The sequence below is a fragment of the Helianthus annuus genome, chromosome 6, assembly GCF_002127325.2.
Source record: "Helianthus annuus cultivar XRQ/B chromosome 6, HanXRQr2.0-SUNRISE, whole genome shotgun sequence".
Taxonomy (NCBI): domain Eukaryota; kingdom Viridiplantae; phylum Streptophyta; class Magnoliopsida; order Asterales; family Asteraceae; genus Helianthus; species Helianthus annuus.
The window spans coordinates 24,805,735-24,827,823 of record NC_035438.2 but is presented as its reverse complement, the minus strand read 5'-3'; the positions used below and the strand labels follow the sequence as shown (position 1 = coordinate 24,827,823).

At 36.8% G+C, this 22,089-nt stretch overlaps 1 protein-coding gene across 1 annotated transcript; it reads left to right on the top strand.

Moving 5' to 3' along the window:
- The first annotated feature begins 5,791 nt into the window (after positions 1 to 5,791).
- LOC110863863 (E3 ubiquitin-protein ligase RZF1) lies at positions 5,792 to 6,861 on the top strand. Its single transcript, XM_022113114.2, has one exon. It carries the CDS (start codon positions 5,792 to 5,794, stop codon positions 6,818 to 6,820), a length of 1,029 nt encoding a protein of 342 aa, XP_021968806.1. The 3' UTR covers positions 6,821 to 6,861.
- Positions 6,862 to 22,089: the final 15,228 nt, after the last annotated feature.

Below are 22,089 nucleotides of genomic sequence, written 5' to 3'. Positions count from 1 at the left end.
TCATCTTCACCCTATGGGTGGTCTCAGTCATCGATGGTTGGTTCGAGTTTTTGACCCTTGTATATAAGCAGACAATGCCATCATTTTTTAACACTCAGTATCCTGTGATACCACCTCAACATCAACCGCAACATCTACAAATTTAAATTAACAATTGTTGCAATTCATACGGTTTGAGATTAAAGGCATTATACATTTATATGTGTTTCGTAGTTTACACTCACATGATTCGTTATTATATCCCTTAAAGTGTGTTTCGTAGTTTACTCTTACATCCTCCATTATTCTCTCATCAAGTAAATCACATTTATTTACAATCATACCATAATAATGCACATGTGCATTATTTTGCCAATACCCCATAATCCATGTTTAATTATTAACCAGTTTATTTTTTATCATTGAACATTAAACAAACAACTGGTTTATTACATAATTTACTTATATTTTCATACATCACGTAATCCTGCACATGTGCATTATGTTGCCAACCATCCGTAATCATCAAAAAAATAAACTGTTAACCAACAATACATAATTATGCAAATGTGCATCACATTATTAACACCCAGTACTCATCACTAATAAACATTAAACAAATAACCGTTATTTTTTTTACAGTCGTTACTTTTATTTTCATATATCACATAATCATGCACATTTGCATTATGTTGCTAACAATCCATGACCATCAAAAATAAACTGTTAACCATCAGTACATAATATTATGCACATGTGCATCACATTACCAACGCCCCGTAATCATCACCGAATAAATGTTGAACAAGTGCGTACACACGCCACATACCTTATTAATTATAATGTTATATGTTTTAATTTTTATGTATATATGAACAATTTCAAGTGTTGTATTTTCTACACTACAGGAACAATTACAACTATTTTACATTCTAAACCTAACGACACGCTATATTGGATACCCTATGTTGAATATGAATACAACATATGGTCATCAGTATCAACTGTCGCCGTTATCGTTGATCTTGCCAACTTTTTTGTTCTTTACCGCACGCACTCCATCACCTCCCTTTTTTTGATGTTTCATCACGAGTTCGCTTAATTGCCCGCCTTTTTGTGTTTATTTCTTATTGCGCACCTGCACGATATATTTAATATTTTTACATAAATGATATCATTTAACATGAATTTAATACAAGGATGCACATGTGCATAAACTTCCAACTGTATCATCAAACATTAATCAACCTTTTTACCTTTTTGTTTAACCGTCGCGTAATCATATTCCATTCCATCCGATATTTTATTTGACCTTTCATCCCTTGGTTTCAAAAAAAAAAGTTACTTTCTTCGATGTTCTTCCATTGTTGATCTACAATAATAAACAAACCAAAAAATAGGATCAATAAACATGAATTATCAATTAATATGTGTGTTAACATTAACACTAACTTTATCATCACCATATACATTATGCACATATGCATCAACATAAACGACCTTATTAACATATTATGGCAAAATATGCACATGTGCATCAGCATGAATGACCTTATTAACCCATTTTGTCAAAGTATTCATATATACATAACTATGCACATTTGCATCCATGATCCATATGCCTACCCTTATTAACTTACTCTATCAAAACATGCATATGTGCATAACTATGCACATTTGCATTAACATTATTGACCTCATCAACAGGCTTGCTTCAATAATAAACCTTATCATATACCAAATCAAAATTCGTATTATCACTAACCATATATAACATTAATAATCAAAAAATCTATTATGGTAAAATATGCATGTGTACATAACTATACATATGTACACCATCATAAATGACATTGTTAACCTAATACTAAATAAACAGATTCTAACCTTTTTGTTTAACATTCTCATATTCGTCTTCCGTGTTGCGTCCAGGTGTTGCGCCAGGCATTCTTGATGACCCTTCATCCCTTGACTTTAATACAAATGTTACTTTTTTCGATTTTTTCCATTGATTATATACAATGAACATGTGGATAAACATTAAATACCTTACTAACCTATTATGACAAATTATGCACATGTGCATATTAACATATTTTGTAAATCTATGCACATGTGCATATATATATATATATATATATATATATATATCACATAACACTACCTTATTAACATAATCTAACGTTAAATACACATGTGCATAACTATACATCACACCAAAATACAACTAAATACCTTATTCAATGGCATGTGCATCAACATTAACTACCCTATTCACATGTTATTGCACAATATGCACATGTGCATTGTGCATAACTACATATCACACAAAAATTACCTTAATATCCAATTCTATTAAACCTATGATGTCAAAATATGCACATGTGCATAACTATATATATTACACAATACAAAACGATGTTTGAATTTACAAATTATCTATCATATAAAAGTACAAACGACAAATTATCTATTGTATAACAGTATAAACGAATTGTATAAACTTGCAAAAGGTGTCTCGATTTATATGACAATATCTATGTTACAAATCCGTCAACGATTCCGTCGGCGATGACGATTCCGATGACGATTGATTCCCGACGATACCGTCGTAGTGACACACTCATTGAATCAACTATTCTTATAATCACCGGATGAATTTTGGGAACTAACCTCGATTATATGACGAAATATGAAATATCTGCTGGTAAAATCCCAAATCTGAGATACAATCTGAATCCAGATGCTTCGATATGGTGAACGGATGATGGTGAAGTGATGATGTATCAGGGACGATGATGTAAACGATTGTAATCGATGAATTGTTGAGAGAATCAGGTTGAAAAATGTTGAGATATTTTGATTGAATCACAGTTCAGATGATAGTGGACGTGAAAGTTTTGATTCAATGTAATTTAATTTATGTTGAAGTCCGATGGTAAAGGGAAACGCAGGTAAGCGTGTTTTTCAAAGATGTTTGGTATTTACAAAATTGCCCCCTGTTCACATTGGTTCTCGCGGTTCTCGCAATAAAGGTGGTTCTCGCATGAACCCTACCCTATATATATATATATGTATGTATGTATGTATGTATTTATGTTTACCACATATATGTGTTTACTACATAAAAATTATGGTGTTCAATGCACAGACTCAAATTTAAGTCAGAGTTGTCAAAATGACATAGGGTTAATTACCTTTGAACGAGAAAGATAATTTAATGAAAACTAATACAGAAGTTAGAAATTTTGATACATGGCTATAATAGTATTTAGGGTGTTCGTTACTTGAATTGGAGTTTAAAAACATATATTGACCCAAAAAGAATTTGAATCACAATTTCGAATTCAATTTTCGAATATTCAGATGGGTTAGGATCGAAAGCCCTCAACCCTAATTGTGCTAGCCATTCACAACTCTTCTTAGTCTTAAACCGTGCAAGTGTTTAAGCCTAATCGCCATTGCGTCGCTACTTAACTCGAAGTCAATGCAACCACCACCACCCCGCTACCATCACCAACGCCTACATATTTAGTTCAACATGCATAATTATTTTTATTTGCAAAATCTACTTTTTATAGTTTCTAACCCCCAACATTTTTCGATAATAATAATATTTACCTTTATCAAGTCATTATAACCACCAAATTAGATGTCATATAAAGAGAAAGATAGATCAATGACAGTGAAAAGGCTTAAAAGATTGTATTATGGAAGTTAAAGAAACATACCAACAGAATAATAAAAAAGTAGGCCAAGAAGCTGGGCTACTGAGCCTTGTTTCTGTTGGGCTGAAGCTTACGAAGGAAGCTAAAAAAGCTTAGTCCATGAGGCCAGGGTGTTTGGATATGTAGTGGGCTAAACTTGTAAATAAGTTTGCCTAAGTCATTATTTGCAACTAATAGATGTTTATATTTTAATATGATATTTGAGATGTTTAAATGACTCTAAATACCCTTGATTGAATATTACCTAAATACAAATGTTATCGGTTATTGTTCTATAGAATAGAATTAATAGAAGTGTATAATCACTCATGTACCTAACAAATATTATAAAATGATTTTCAAGTTTTATAACGATACAGATGAAGATGTTAATACATATAATTCAAACATTTATGAGAGTAATATAGCCTAATGGCATCTTGGAGGTGAGATAAGGCTTTGGGACCAATAGGTCCTGGGTTCAATTCCCAAATGGGGTTTTTCCCATATTTATTGGGTTTTCTCCTAAATTGGTGTATAGACATTATTGCCTAGTGGAGATAGATATGATTGGGTGGTTCCGCTGGTGGCACGATGATACTCTAGTGGTCCGTCAGTGATCCGAATTTGCCGCTAAATTTTTTTTTTTTCAAATGTGGGTTTTAAGAATTTCGCCTAGGTATAAATAGTTCGAAACTTTATGATTTTTAGCTACAATATGCATAACTTGAGAAACTAGGGTGTTTGTTTTTTTTTTTTTTTTTGTCAAAAGCACTTTAGAACCTCTTATCTCTGCCCCACGTAGACCATACGCAGACATTTGAGTGTGCAGTGTGTTTGTTTTCTGGAAGTGCTTTCATTAAAAAAAGTCTTCAAGACCTCTTCCTCAGGCAGATGTGGACTCACATCTTCAAGGGACTTCTTTTGCTCTTCAAAACAAAAGTTGGCCAAACCCTAGCAACTCCTCCCAGCCGACACCTCCTCCGCTACCACCTCCCCTTCCTCCGCCACCACCACATCTCCGCCACCACCTCCTCAGGCGAGTGTCTCCGGCGAAGCCCTTAGGCGAGTGTATCTCTCTCTAAACTCTCCCCTTTCTCTTTCTTTTCTCCATCTCTCTCTCTCTCCCTATCAAATGATCTGAAACTCCTCTATCTCTTTCTGATTGCAGTGGCTACGGTGGTTGTTGGGTGTTTAGTTAGGGTTGGGGTTTCAGTGGTGGCGAAATTTGGGTTTCGGTGGAGGTAGTTGTGGGCGGTGGCGTAGGGGGTGACGATGATGATGTTTCGGTGGAGGTGGTTGTGTTGTAGGCGGTGGCGGTGGCGTAGGGGGTTTCGGTGAAGGTGGTTGTGGGCAGTTGACATGGTGGGTGGGGGACAGTGGCAGATGCTGTGGGTGGGGACGATGGGTGGCCATGGTGCTTGTGGGTGACGATGGTAGGTTGTCGGTGAAGGCTGAAGTGGTGGTGGGAGAGGTGGGAGATGGTGGTGGTAGATGAAGCTGAAACTCTGTTTGCAGATGTGGGGTTTTAAAAGAGGTGAGAATAATCAAACACTATTTTTATTACACTCTGCACCTGCAGACATTTAGTTCACCTCTTATCGTGCAGATGTTTGCAGATGTGGTTCGCAGACTGCAGACCTTTCACATCTGAAAAAACAAACACCAACCATAGCAACTTCATAAAGTTTTAAAAGACTTGGTTTAAATAATAACAGATTTCCTTTTAGCAAAGATAGTAGTTACATGTAAGTACTATTTTTTATGCTCGATTGATGCTAGTTATTGAGTAGTTAAAATTTTAAAGTAGACTGGTATGCATTTTAATTGTTTATTCGAGAGTACATATAATCAACAAGTTAACGCATATGTGAAACTACCTAAATATACCTTTCCCAACACACATGTTCAATATAACTGAAATTGTAAACAATATATGATGTTTGTAAGTCACACACCATCTTTTTCTTTCTCAACAAGTTGACATGATCCTACATTGTTTTAAGATGTAGACATCATATTCCAAACTTCTCCAAACATATTTGTATATATACACAAATATAAACATGTGTTGTTATTTTAAAAACACATAACCGTGGTTGATCATGCCATCAAACCATTCTTCTGCTTCCGATGACCAACCCATAGACATCGGTGGCAGAACCTACCAGCTCTACTGGTGTCACCAATGCCATCGAGCCATAAGGATTGCATCAAATAACCCACCAATCATGTGTCCCAGGTGTTTCCACCGGTTTGTCTATGAAATCGATGTAGCCCAACCAAGGCTCGTGGTTGAATTCACCGAATTTAACCCCTCGCCTGAAGCGCGTTTACTCGAAGCACTCTCTCTCATGCTTTACCCCCATGTCCCTTTACAAGTTAGTCGAACCCACGAAAGGTTTACCGACGTGGGAATCCAAACCCCATGGAGGCGTAGAAGTTCAAACTCTCGGTTCGATGACAATGACATGGATGGTTGGGGTCTCGAGAGTGGAATTCTAGCCCGATCGCGGCCACAGTCACGGTCATGGATTGTTTTCACACCACATAGCCTCCCTAGGGTCCCAAACGGTTCCAACCATAATAGTAATGAACCCCAAGGTGCGGTTCCAAGAGGGGTTGATCCTCGAAACTATTACGCTGGATCCGAACTAAACGAACTAATCGAGGAACTCACACAAAACGACCAGCCCGGCCCACCACCCGCACCCGATTCGGCTATCAACGGATTACCAAATGTTAAAATCACACAAACCCATCTACTCAATGACTCCCAATCTTGTGCAATTTGCATGGAGGACTTTAACATTGGTGGTGAAGCAAAAGAGCTGCCATGCAACCATATTTTCCATTCAAATTGTATAGTACCATGGCTAAGGCTACATAACTCATGTCCGGTGTGCCGAACCCAGCTGCCACTGCCAACGATCACCACCAGCGACTCGTCTGATGATGGGATGGATTCCTCGGTTGATAGTAGAGGTAGGCGGCGACCGCGGTGGTGTCTGAGGTGGAGACGGTCGTCGTTAGTATGGCCTTCACAACAAGGGTATCAGCCTCTTGGTTCTCATGGTGATAATAATGTTACGACTCGTGATAACTTGAGGATGAACACGTGTAACATCCTTTAGCCATTAACGACATTGTTATTTATGTGATTGAATGATACAAAATATATATTAGCATGATTTGCAAATTGTTATATATCAAGTTGATAATACATGCTAACTTAATTTGAGACTAAGTTGCAATTCATAACTTAAGGGTTTTAAACAAATGGGGTCTTTCAAAAAATCTAAATTGAGCCAAGTTTAAACGAGCTTTAACTTATATATGATCTATATTTAAAAAATAAGAGCTTGAGTTTTATACATTGAGCTTTACTACATCCACAAGCTTAAACAAGTCTAAACAAGCATATCATTTATATAAATAGCACACTTACATAACCAGTATTATTAAATATAAAATTATGAAAAAAAATAATTAAATTATTATGTTATATATAAAAATTAAAATTATAAATATATAAAAAAATTAATTACAAATATAACAAAATAACTAATAAATAGTAATGAGTTGAGCCCATACTTAAACATGGTAAATTACTCACGAGCTTGAGTTTTAGAATTGGAGCACTAAATATATATGCCAAACTCAAGCTCGAGTTTTATTAAGTTAGCTGATCTGGGCTCAAGCTTTGCTAAGCTCGGGCTCAGCTTGGCTTTTTTTACACCCCAAATAACTTATATCAACACATATGTTGGGATTTAGATCGACACTTAGTGTTGACTGTTGAGGTAAAACTTCAAAGTTGGGTCGATGAAATCAGGGCGGTCCCTGATAACTCTTGGGCCCTCATCAGAAAAAATGAGGCCTAAACATAAACTTATATAGAAAAAATGGTTTCATAATGAGGTTTAAATGTCTAATTTTATTTAAAATGTCATATTAGGTTAAGTTGTTGTTAGCACACCACTTGAATTGATTAAGTTGTTAGCAACTTAGCACACAAAACTAACTTGAATCTAACTTGAATCGATTAGGTTAACTAGGGGTAACAAAAAAATAACCATGGGTAAATTTAAATGGTTGAATTGAGTTTACATTATACAAAGTTTATTATATGTGGGGAGACTCAAATCTTTAATAGTTAGTTTTGTGATTCTCCAACTACATGGTTCGATGATAAGTATGATGGTGTTCCTGTATATTCTATTTTCTAACTGGCGAATGTATATAATAAGCTTAAACAAGTTTTTCTAGCAAAAAAAAAAAAAAGGAAAAGGAAATACACACAAACAAAAAGAAGACCAACCCCATTAAACAAAAAGGGGCCAATGAAACATAGGTAATAAATTTTTAATAACTTCTATTATATGGATGACCCACATACTGAAATTGAAAAGAGGAAAAATTAAAATAAAGAAAAAACGTTCAAGGAATTTTTTATATCAAGAACTACAAAATGTGACACAGTAGAACTACTATTAGTATGTGGACAACCATTAGTTGGAACACTAGGGTTACCATCATTCCCTATTGATACTAAAATGAAGATCCCAGGTTAAAACTAAACCATTATTTCTCTTAATTAGCATCCTTGTTTGTGTATATTGTTAATGTAGTTTGTTTGTAACTGTTGGCTGTAATTCCCGACTCATCACAAGTCGGTGATGGTGAAAGGGATGACAAAGGAATTCAAGTCACAAGTCGGTGAACTTGAGGGATCAATGTTGACAAGTTGGTCATAATTGGTTAGGTTTCCTAATTACATTATAATTATATTTGGTAATGTCTTGGTCACCAAGTTAGGATAAGCCTATATAAACCAAGGTAGGGTTAGACATTATTAAGAGACAAGACTAGAGAGAAACCAAGTTATGGTTTGAGAGTCTGTAATCTGTTTTGAGTTATTTTCTGATTAATAAGATTGAGAGTTATTCGATCTAAATTCTTTTCTTCATCTTTTCTATTCGGTTTGATTGTCGATTGGGACTTGAATTGGTATCAGAGCCAAGTTCAAGAACCTTAAACGAATACGCCACCGTCGGAAGTAGCCGTCGTTGCCGGAAGTAAACATCGTCGCAGTTACCGTGTTTTACCGATTGAACTAAGTCGAGTTCAATTATTGCCACTACCGCCGATCAAACAAATCGTATGGTACGTAAGTTTGTTCTGAATTAATAAGATTGAGAGTTATTCGATCTAAATTCTTTTCTTCATCTTTTCTATTCGGTTTGATTGTCGATTGGGACTTGAGTAACAATCACTAATCTTGAACATGCTTCTCTCCCCCTTCTACCTCCATTACAAACATTTTTTTTTTGGTTTTTACATATGTGATTTGAAGTGATTCTTTTCTCATGCCGGCAGCATTCACCGTTCGCTCTTTTTCCCTTCAATGTCTTCGGTAGACCATTTGCTAAAATTTTGGTTGCTTTTGGCTGATTGTTCCCGATAAACATGTTCAAAGTAATGGTAGTTTATTTGCATCTACTGATGAACTAATTATTATGGGTGGGATGATTTTAGGGATTAAGGATTAATACATGTCCTTATCAATTTAAGCATGCGGAGGTCTGTCTCCTCACTCAATGTAACGCCCTGCTTTTTCGTAATTATCCTTATTTAGAAAGCGTGTCTTATATTTCTATTTTCGGAAAGTTGTTTCTCTTGTAATCGTATCCTATTTCGAATCTTTGTAAATCCGAGACTTGATTATAATAAAATTGATCGTTTATGTGACATATACATTGTTCGTACATTCATTTTCACACATTTATATGTTGATTCAATTAAAAGCTTGTGGCATATTCGTATCATGAGCATGTTTAACGTACAAACGATTAATCAAAAACACGCGATTTAAACATTCTACGCATACATATACTTGTTTAATCATTTAAATACTTCACTTACTTATTACAACACTAAAATCATTTTTACATACTTGTTTAACGTTTGATTTCATGTTCCAAATGCATATTAGGTCTTGATTAATGTTTGAAATACATTGGTACATCATAAATACATAACATACATCACAATTATACAACTTATTATGTGAAAACAACAACCAAAAAATAAAACGAAGACAGCTTGCGGCTGCAAGCTGTCAAGGGAGTGTTTGGTTTGTTGTTTGATGTTTAACTCCTAACCACTTGCACTTAATGCACAACTAACTTAACCCTAATGTCCCCAACTATAAATACCCCACTTCCCCATTCTTTTTACCACTTTACAAGCTCTAAACACTCTCAAAAACACCCTCTAATCCCCTAATATTTCCAGCAATCTCAGCAGAAAGTTTCTAAGTTCTAACTCACTTCTTCTACTATTTTCTTCTCATTTATTCTTCTAAAACACTTGGATAATCTCTAGGAAGGTTTTCACAAGTTTGCTTGGGCAAACTAAGGTGAAACCTCACCATATTTGAGGCCCAAAGTGCATTAAACTTTCTGCTTGTTTTTATCTTTTTATATCTTCATGTTCTTGATAAAAACTTGGTGGAATCTTGTACCCACCAAGCTCACAACTTAGTCTACGGTTGTGGGTTTGTATAGAGGTGATTTCCATCAAAGTTTTGAGTTCAAACACTCATTTAAATTCTATTTATACATGGTAATCGAATGATGAAAGCAAGCACATGTCATCATCTTCCATATGATGAACTTGTGACTTGTGAAGTGTGAACAAATGGAAGCTTTGGCTTTCCAAACTAAGTTCCACTCCTTCATTTGAGCCTTTTGTATAAACACTCAAAGTGACTTACTAGAATCAAAGTACCTTAGCCCCATCTAGCCTCCCTCACTTAGTTCATTCTTTCCATGATGTGTTGGTACACTCGGGTTGTAGTGTACTTGGTCACTTGAGCATATGTTAGATAGGTTTATTTCTTGTTATTCATGACCCTATGAACCATCCTCATGATGGTTTGTGTAGTGGTGAAGCATATAATGAGGTTTTAACCTCCATGCTTGACATACATGATGCTACATGATAATCTATGATTGGACTTAGTTTTAGGATGTTATTATTACTATATAAACAAAATGTATCTATATAAAACATGGCTGAATTTGTGATGATAATCAAGTCGTGATTGTTCGTCATAAACCTAGGCCAACGTGTCTAAGATTCTAAGTCACTTGTTATGATTCTAATGGGCAATTTGAGACCCATGAAACCACTTGATATAGTGTCATAAACGAGATCTTAGAACAAGATATTATTTTCGTATATATACTTTTGAGCCTTTAAATTCCATTTCCGAATCTTCCATTCTTAATCCATGAACTTACACACCTTCGTTTCCCCCATGTAGGGTTACTTGGTGTTTCCATCCTCAACATACTACTCTTCAAGGGATTATCAAGTTTGAAGCTAGCAAAACCGTGAGTACACTTGACCCATTTTCGCTTTACACTTTTTGGGTGCAATATGTTAACCTTATAAAAAACACAAACACATTATACTTTATGCAATGCACAAAACATTCCAAATATGTGCATACTTATTTGCTATACTTGATTCATATTCTTGGGTGATTCATATGTGATACATTAGTCATTAACTTCGTACAAACCTCCATTTAACATGTATAACGCTATAGGAGTAACGCACCACCCGTGAACGAGAGGTCATAAAAAATTTAAATCTTGTGGTAATCAGAGGGTTGACTTGAATATTGCATATCATTAATATGTTTGTCGCAACCCCCGCCCCCTATCTGTCCCGGGAACGGGCGGCCGCGAACAACAGTGTCGGTGGTATCGGTGTTTATTAATTCGACAGCGGAAATTTCATCAGGACCGTAGTTAGGAAATATTTTATCAGAGTAAAACACCACATTTTATATAAATAAACACATTGGGATAAAACCCAAGTTTTCATTACAAACTGATTTATAGGGATAAATCCCGTTTTATTGAAATAAAACGCCTTCTTTATTTAGGTAACTTTTATAGCCACTTTTCCAAGCCTTCAGTGCTGTCCAGCTGGCTTCTGGTTGGCTTTCACATTGTGTTACCTGAAACGCGTTTAAAAAATTTTTGTCAGTGGGAAATACTGGTGAGTGAATCCTAGTTCAATCAAGAAAAGTTTTATTAATTTAAACAGTATTGAGAGCGATTACAATGTTTACATCTACCCAATTACTCATTCAGTACTGTCAATCCTGACTGGTGGGTCATATTACACATTGGCTAACTCTTTGTCCAATGGTAACGTGTTTCACATTTTGTATACAAAACCCCAACATACCGGCAGTAATCGTAGAATTACAAAGACTCAATCACTGCTAAATTGCATTGTAAAATGGTTAAAGTTTTGTAAAAACTGTTTACAAAAAGGAGATTACTCACATTGTTGTCTTAGGTTTTCTGTAAGGATTTCCTGAGAATTATCTATAATTTACACAATGCACACGTGTTAGTAGAATAACCTATTTTAACATTAGTAATACCCTCCCCGAGACGGTATTCCAACGACTACGTCGGGCAGAACCACGACAGCCGTTACAAACCCTAGATCAATCGGGCAGAGTATCTAATACGTATCAAGGGGTTATGATACTTACAACGGAGCAGAACTTCATTATTTAGGGGGGTATTATGCCCGGAAAATATAATTACTATTCAGAAATTAGAGAGAAAGCTCGAGAGATGAACGAGTTCGACTGAAGGCCGATGCGTGCAATTTATAGGGCCTGATTTTGGGTTCTAAGCGGCCCCCGTAAGGTGTAGCCAAGGGGCTACATGGCCCGCGACGTAGGGTAATAGGGCCTAGGGTTGATTGGTCAGCGTTATAGGGTCGACGGGTGTTGGGCCACGTGGCGGCCTGGGGTCGCGTCAGCCGTCACTCGCTCGCGGCCCGCGTAAGCAGTAGCCAAAGGCTACGCGGGGCGCGACAGCCTCCATTTTCTTGTTTTTATTTTATTTTTAATGCTATATCGTATTTTGGGCTCGCTTTTCACATACGGGGTGCAATTTAAGACATATTGGGGTATTTTAATATATTTTTAGGGTATCAAAATATTTATGAGGGTGTCGGTTTTTATTTTAGGGTTGTTATATCCTCCCCACCTTGTTTTAGAGCTCGTCCTCGAGGTCTACTGGAACAGGTATGGATATTTTCTTTGCATTTCCGATTCAAGTTCCCATGTGTATTCTGGTCCTCTTTTGGAGTCCCATTTCACTTTGACCAAAACTAATCTCTTGTGCTTGAGATTTTTAACTTTCATGTCTTCAATCTGTAGAGGCCTCTCTATAAACTTAAGTTTTTCATTCACCTCTATATCCTTAAGAGGTACTACTAATGATTCATCAGCTAAGCATTTCTTGAGATTAGATACATGAAATACATCATGTATTCTTGCCATCTCCTCTGGCAGTTGTAGCTGATAGGCTACAGGTCCTATTTTTCTAATAATCTCAAAAGGTCCAACATACCTGGGACTTAGCTTTCCCCTTTTGATGAATCTTACCACTCCTTTCCAAGGAGAGACTTTTAATAATATCTTGTCACCTACCTGAAACTCTAACGGCTTGCGTCGGTTATCTGCATAGCTCTTTTGTCGATCACATGTTGCTTTCAGTCGTTCCTTGACTTGAATGATCTTATCGGTTGTTTCTTGCACTATCTCAGGTCTAGATAGTTGCTTTTCCCCAATTTCTGCCCAACAGACTGGGGTTCGGTACTTTCGTCCATAAAGTGCTTCGAATGGTGCAGCATTGATACTCATGTGATAATTGTTATTATAAGAAAATTATATTAATGGTAAGTGATTGTCCCAATTACCTCCGAAATCAATTACACAAGCTCTAAGCATGTCCTCCGTTGTCTGTATTGTCCTTTCACTTTGTCCGTCCGTTTGAGGATGATAAGGTGTGCTTAGATTCAGCTTGGTTCCCATTGCTTTTTGGAAACTTGCCAAAAAATAAGAGGTAAAACGGCTATTCCTATCAGAAACAATTGATAAAGGAATTCCATTTAATGAAACTATTTCATTTACATACAATTTAGCTAATTGTACCATACTGAAAGTTTCCTTCATTGGTAGGAAATGAGCTGACTTAGTTAGCCTATCGACAATCACCCAGATTGTATCATTACCTTTCCTTGTCTTGGGTAATTTGGTAACAAAATCCATTGTTATCAATTCCCATTTCCACACGGGCATTTCTAACTGTTGCAGCAATCCTAAGGGTTTCTGATATTCAGCTTTGACTTGTGAACAAGTTAAACATTTAGAAACATAAGCAGCTATATCCTTTTTCATTCCTATCCACCAAAAATTCTTTCTTAAATTCTGATACATTTTATCATTTCCTGGATGCATTGTATATTTAGACTTATGGGCTTCTTCTAATATACGGTGGCGTAGGTTTCCTAATTTAGGTATCCACATTCTTTTCTTATGAAATCTCCAAATTCCATCTGTTCCCTGTTCTAACTCCTTAATCATTCCTTTTAATTTTTCAATATCATCCTTGATTACTGATTCTTACGCTTCTCTTATCTGATCATTTAAATCTACTTGTAGATTTAATTTAAGAGAACGTATCCTTTTTGGCTTTTCATGATACTTTCGGCTTAAAGCATCAGCCACTACGTTTGCCTTTCCTGCATGGTACTGGATATTACAATCATAATCACTAAGAATCTCCATTCAGCGTCTCTGTCTCATATTTAGCTCTTTTTGCCCGAAATCATACCTTAAATTCTTATGATCAGTGAAAATAGTAAACTTACTACCGTAAAGGTAATGTCTCCAAATCTTAAGAGCAAAAATTATTGCTCCTAATTCTAGATCATGAGTGGAATAATCCTCTTCATGATTCTTAAGTTGTCTAGATGCATAGGCTATAACTTTTTGACGTTGCCATCAATACACATCAATAACCTAACTTAGAAGCGTTACAATATACTACAAAATCTTCAGTTCCTTCTGGTAACGCTAGTATGGGTGCATGTGTTAGTCTTTGCTTAAGAATTCTAAAGGCTTCTTCTTGCTTTGGTCCCCATTCAAACTTAATGGATTTACAAGTTAGCTTAGTTAAGGGAATGGCTATTCTAGAAAAATCTCGAATAAATCTTCTTTAATAATCGGCCAATCCTAAGAAACTTCTAACTTCGGTTGGTGACTCAGGGGTTTTCCATTTGGTAATCGCCTCGATCTTTGTGGGATCCACATGAATTCCTTCATGATTGACTAAATGTCCAAGAAACTGTACCTGTTCTAACCAAAACTCGCACTTAGAGAATTTAGCATAAAGCTTTTCCTTTCTTAGTAAACTTAGAAGTGCGTGCAAATGCTTTGCATGATCCTCTTTCTTTTTAGAATAGATAAGAATATCATCTATAAAAAACAATTATGAATTTATCCAAATATGGCTTACATATTCGGTTCATCATGTCCATAAATGCAGCTGGGGCATTGGTTAAACCAAATGGCATGACAGTAAATTCATAATGACCGTACCTTGTTCTGAATGCGGTTTTAGGAATGTCCTCTTCCTGTACCTTTAATTTATGATATCCTGACCTTAAATCGATTTTAGAGAAAAATAGAGCTCCTTGCAATTGATCGAACAGATCATCAATCCTTGGTAATGGATACCGATTCTTAATTGTGACCTTGTTTAATTCACGGTAGTCAATGCACATACGCATTGATCCATCTTTCTTTTTAACGAATAAAAGCGGTGCTCCCCATGGCGATGAACTTGGCTGTATGAATCCTTTCTCCAACAATTCGTCTAACTGTTTCTTCAGTTCCTGCATTTCTGCGGGTGCCAAACGATAAGGTGCTTTGGCAATTGGCGCTGTTCCTGGTAGCAGATGGATTCTGAATTCGACTTCTCTGTCCGGCGGTAGTCCTGGTAATTCTTCTGGAAAGACATCTGAAAACTGGGATACTACTGGAATATCTTTCAGTTCTTTTCCTTTAGTGTTAGTGATTATGGAAATCAAATACACTAATGACCCTTTTCTTATATAACTTGCTGTTTTCATCACAGAGATGAATTTTGTGGATCTAGATGGCTTATCTCCTTTAATTGTGATCTTTTAACCTTTTGGTGAATTTACTTGAATTGACTTTTGAACACATAAAATACTAGCATTATTGGCTATTAACCAATCCATTCCTAATACAATATCAAATCCTGCCAGATTCATTGGGTAAAGGTTTGCCATAAATTTTTTATTTAAAAACTCTATTCTTACTCCCTGCAAGACTTCAGAAATCTTAATGGTTTCTCCATTCGCTGTCTCTACTAGACATTCTTGTGGGAGTTTAGTTAATGATTGATTTAGAAGTTTGCAAAACAAAGTATTAATAAAACTTTGGTTCGCACCAGAGTCAAATAATACTTTAGCAAAAACATCATTAACTAAAAACGTATCGGCTATTACGTCGGGAATCATCTTGGCTTCATCGGCAATTAGAACAAATGCTCTAGCATTTTTAGTGTTCTTGTTGTTCGTAGCTGGAGCTAACTTCAGATAGTTTGGCTTGATATGACCTTGTTCTCCGCAGTTGTAGCATATCCTGTTGTTGACTTTCTTTCTGCAGTCTTCTTCCTTGTGTCCAGATATTTTGCAAAAATTGCAGTATATGGAACATCTTCCAGAATGCTTCCTTTTGCAATACTTGCAATAAGGTGCAGAGGTAGAACCTACATTTTTCCCACGGTTTGAATTTCCAAAACGGAATTCCTGGGTAAGTCTCTGAGCTAGGTTCCTCCTTTGATCCACTTCCCGTGTACGCACTAATTCATCTGTCAAGGTATTTGCTAGTTCTACAGCTTCTTCTATGGTTTAAGGTCTAGCTGCCTTGACTACATGCCTAATCTCCCAATTAATCCCCAGATGTAACGGGAGATTAATATTGGTTCAGGTGATGCAAGGGTTGGTACTATTCTAGCATATTCAAAGAATGTGGTAATATAACCCTTACTATCTACCCCGGTCATCCTAAGGTTCAGAAACTTATTAGCTATCTGTTCCTTTTCATTGGGAGGGCAGAATTTCCTTTCTACCATATTTTTAAATTCTTCTCATTCCATGTTGTAAACCCTATCACTTCCCCTAGACTGAAGGATAGTGTTCCACCATTCTAAGGCTGGGTTTTTAAATAGACTGGAAGCAAACATTATCTTATCCTCTTCCGCACATTTACTTATTTTTAAAACAACCTCAGTCTTTTCTATCCAGCGTAGAGTTGCAATGGGTCCTTCATTGCCCGAGAATTCTATTGGTTTGCAAGACCAGAATTCTTTATAAGAACAACCATAAGGCATGGTTCTTCTTCTTTTGGGAATGGGCGCTTGAAGTACAGGTCCATTGTTTACGCTGTGTTCCAGTTCTGTTGGTCGCTTACTGCTATGGTGACTTTTGTTATCGGCTTCCTTAACAGTCTTAATAATAAATGGCATCTTATCTATTATTCCTTGTGCTACTATGTATTGGATGGCACTATTATCCACTTGGTTTCCATTGTTATTGTTATTTGGATTCTCATTAATCGGGTTAATGTCGTTCTGAATATTATTATTCTGGTTTTCCTGGTTCACTTCGTTGTCCATCTGAATTTTAAACAATTACCACATATTAATATCACAAAATAATATTTAATGCTACCAATCACACAACACGTAGGTTGATCAAAAACGTCGAACATTGCGACTTTACTTTTTCTTATAATATAATATGCGTCTACTACAAACCAATATTGGAAATTAAAATTACAATACTAATAAAAATTATACTAATAGTAGTAGGCATCCGTAGTTTTTTTTCCATACACACATATTATATATTATTATATTATATTATTATTATTACTACTACCATTTCCACCATCAGTTCTACGGATATGGATTCATCCAGAAATCCATATTGCGCTCGTCGTACTTCCAGACGAGTCGCTCTCCCACTTGTCGCATTCTTTCACTACTCTCTAAAATTTCCTCACCAAATGTCCTGAATTCTTGTACATTGTCTACACTCATTGGGGGTGCAGGTTCTAGGACTGGGTTCGGAATCTGGGGTACGGGTTCCTGGTATGGGGGTGTAGGTGCCTGAAACGGGTAAGGATTCTCTAAAATCTCCCTAATGTATACATCGTTATCGTAATAGGGATCTAGAGGGTCCAGACCTGGGTAGGCTCCTAGGTTTTGCATGGGCATGTCTTCATGTATGGGGTAACGTTGCACATAGTCCCTATTGTCGTCCCACCATGGGTCGTAATTTGGGTCTAAGGGATTAGGTGCGGGTACCCTAGGTATTTCCTCCGGGTTAAAATCATGCATTTCTACTTGATTTTCAGGGTTTTCTATTTCTATTGGTTGGTCGGGAATTGGTGGTTGTGGTTGGGGTGCTAACATTTGCTCCAGGTTAGGGTCAGCTGTAGTGGTGGCTAAGATATGGAAATTAGCTAAACTCCTATTAATCATGTCCTGGGCATGGGCATCGGTTTCTCTTTTGGCTGCTGCTAGCACTCTCTGTTCTTGTAACTTCTTCATGCGTTTCCTACGCTCATATGCTCCCCTATTGAACCATCCTCTCTTTTTCTGAGGGAATGGCTCTTCGAACTGAGCCTTAAACACGAATATTCCTTCTTCACTATCAGCAGAGTACCTGAGAGGGCAGGCTGAGAAGAGGCACCTTCGCTTCTAGGCGAACCAGACAATTGACGGTACGCGTCAGATGGTCCTTGGTCGCTCATACTGTAAACTAACAAATAGTCAAATAACACACAATAATAAAATACAGTTATGCACGTATTTCCATAATTTATTTCCTAACACTTCGAATTTTAGTGTCAGCAGAACACTTCTGTGGCTGAATCAGTGGCTTAGCTCTGATACCACCTTCTGTCGCAACCCCCGCCCCCTATCTATCCCGGGAACGGGCGACCGCGAACAACAGTGTCGGTGGTATCGGTGTTTATTAATTTGGCAGCGAAAATTTCATCAGGACCGTAGTTAGGAAATATTTTATCAGAGTAAAACACCACATTTTATATAAATAAACACATTGGGATAAAACCCAAGTTTTCATTACAAACTGATTTATAGGGATAAATCCCATTTTATTGAAATAAAACGCCTTCTTTATTTAGGTAACTTTTATAGCCACTTTTCCAAGCCTTCAGTGCTGTCCAGCTGGCTTCTGGTTGGCTTTCACATTGTGTTACCTGAAACGCGTTTAAAAACATTTTGTCAATGGGAAATACTGGTGAGTGAATCCCAGTTCAATCAAGAAAAGTTTTATTAATTAAAACAGTATTGAGAGCGATTACAATGTTTACAGCTACCCAATTACTAATTCAGTACTGTCAATCCTGATTGGTGGGTCATATTACACATTGGCTAACTCTTTGTCCAATGGTAACGTGTTCCACATTTTGTATACAAAACCCCAACATACAGGCAGTAATCGTAGAATTACAAAGACTCAAATACTGCTAAATTGCATTGTAAAATGGTTAAAGTTTTGTAAAAACTGTTTACAAAAAGGAGATTACTCACATTGCTGTCTTAGGTTTTCTGTAAGGATTTCCTGAGAATTATCTATAATTTACACAATGCACACGTGTTAGTAGAATAACCCATTTTAACATTAGTAACACCCTCCCCGAGACGGCATTCCAACGACTACATCGGGTAGAACCACGACAGCCGTTACGGAACCCTAGATCAATCGGGCAGAGTATCTAATACATATCCAGGGGTTATAATACTTACAACGGAGCAGAACTTCGTTATTTAGGGGGGTATTATGCCCGGAAATTATAATTGCTATTCAGAAATTAGAGAGAAAGCTCGAGAGATGAACGAGTTCGACTGAAGGCCGATGCGTGCAATTTATAGGGCCTGATTTTGGGTTCTAAGCGGCCTGCGTAAGGTGTAGCCAAGGGGCTACGCAGCCCGCGACGTAGGGTAATAGGGCCTAGGATTGATTGGTCAGCGTTATAGGGTCGACGGGTGTGGGGCCACGTGGCGGCCTGGGGTCGCGCCAACCGTCTCTCGCTCGCGGCCCGCGTAAGCAGTAGCCTAAGTCTACGCGGGGCGCGACAGCCTCCATTTTCTTGTTTTTATTTTATTTTTAATGCTATATCGTATTTTGGGCTCGGTTTTCACATACGGGGTGCATTTAAAGACATATTGGGGTATTTTAATATATTTTTAGGGTATCAAAATATTTATGAGGGTATCGGTTTTTATTTTAGGGTTGTTATAATGTTAACCTTGATAACTTAGTTTGCCATGTGGATTCGTTTTAAACATTTTTATACTTATGCCATATACATAAACTTCTGTACTCGCCAATGCTTTTTGTGTTGAACTATACTTTTTAACATGTTGCAGGTTGATGATGTTGATTATGATGAAATCTAGTAGGGATGATGCTAGAAACTCATTACGAATTACTAGAATTGTTGTCTCATTTTTGTTGAACTTGTTGTACTTTGACTTTTCTATGTTGTAATTTGAAATTCCTATGATGTACTTGACAATTATTATTATGAAATGAAATCGGTTTTGAATTAAACTCTTGTCACATAATGTTATGAAGTCTTTGAGCAATCTCGTTCGTCTCACTCCTATGTTTCTGCCATCGGTTGGGGTGTGACACCCAATTTGTTTGAGTGTTGTTGCTAAGATCACATTAGATGCATCTTTGCTAAAGTGTAAGCATCTCGAAATGTTTTGGGCTTTAATAACTTCACATGACACCTTGTCTCTAGTCTTCATAAATAAATCAAGTAGGATTTCAAAGGATTGGCAATAATCATTAAGCGTACATGTTTGGAACAACGTGGCCATCTCCTTCATCACATCTTCCAGCTTCGTATATACAAAGTATCGTATTTTGCATACCTATTAGCCATCATCATTACGTACTCTTTCTAAGGCTGATAGCTCTCTATGATTGTAGCCTCACTTGTTCTCATATACAATTGGTGACACTTGTAACAACCGATACTTCCAGATCAACCTTGATCATGACACATGTTCCGGTACCCTCCCCGTGATAACTGGATTAAAGTTGAGGGCCAGTGTTGTCAAATGGATCAAAGATGAAAGTTGAGGGACTTAAGTTTACATTATGAAATTTTGTGTCTTATGGACCGAAAGCCAGTGCTTGGCTTCCTTACACGGTCCGTAAAGAGCATGAAGTGGATTCCAGCTGGTTACGGTTTCATGGACCATAAGCCATAACCGATTGTCGTCTTACAGTCCATAAAAGGTCTCTATTGACCAAGTTGACCCATTTTGGGTGACGGGCCGTAATGTCTGACCTTGATTATCCTTAACGGTCCGTAAAAAGTTCAAAACTCATGATTGTTACCAGAATTGGATAACGGGCCGTAAGACAACAGCTGCCTTACCCACATCAGACAACATGGTCCGTAAAGGCCCATTATGCCCTAAATCAAACGTTTAATCTCACGAACCTGTTTTCATACACGATGTTGCCTGATGAAGTCTTAATGACATTAACAGTCGTTAACCATTCATTTCATGACTATAGAATCAACCTGATATTTGCATTGTAAGCCAACACGACTTTCATACGACTATTTGACTCTGGGATAACAGGTAAATACACTAATTGTTTAAAAAGCTGAGATGTCAGTATAAAACCCTTGATTATGGTATCACGTTAAATGGTGTTTAGTTACCATGTGATAATTCAATTTACGACAGCATTTTTGCAAACAATAACACTTTGAGCCATTTTATACATATACGGAGCACCATATTGTATTCTTTGTATTGAGTCACAAACGCGGGGTGTAGGCACACATTTGAAAGATGTGACTGATATGTGTAATTGATATATCTAACATTAAGTCTAGATTCAAATGTGTGACAAGATATAAGCCTAGTAAATCAAGAGATTTATCTATAAGTGTTTTACAGATGTTTATAAATGTCACACCCCGATTTCCACGTGTTTCACCGGTGGGCCCGGTGAGGGATTACCGTGACGATGTTGGCAACAATATAGTCAAACCACACAATTATATAAATGCACAGCGGAAGCTTAAAGATAAATATATACTTCAACCTCTGGTTGTAATATCAAATGTATTACAGAAGTCGAGTATATCCACAGCGGATCAAAATAATAATAAAATATTGTTCATTCAGATACAGCATCGAGTTTGCGAGACTATTCGTGATGCTTAGGAAGCTAATACCAGCCAAGTTCGTATAGTACCTGCACTTAATCTTTTGGGGAAAATACGTCAGTTTACACTGGTAAATACATTCATCTGACACATTTGAAAATGTTTATTAAAAATTGATTTGAATGCACAAGGCATAAACTCTTTTATAACTTGGGAAAATTATTAAAATCTTGTGAACGTATTACATGT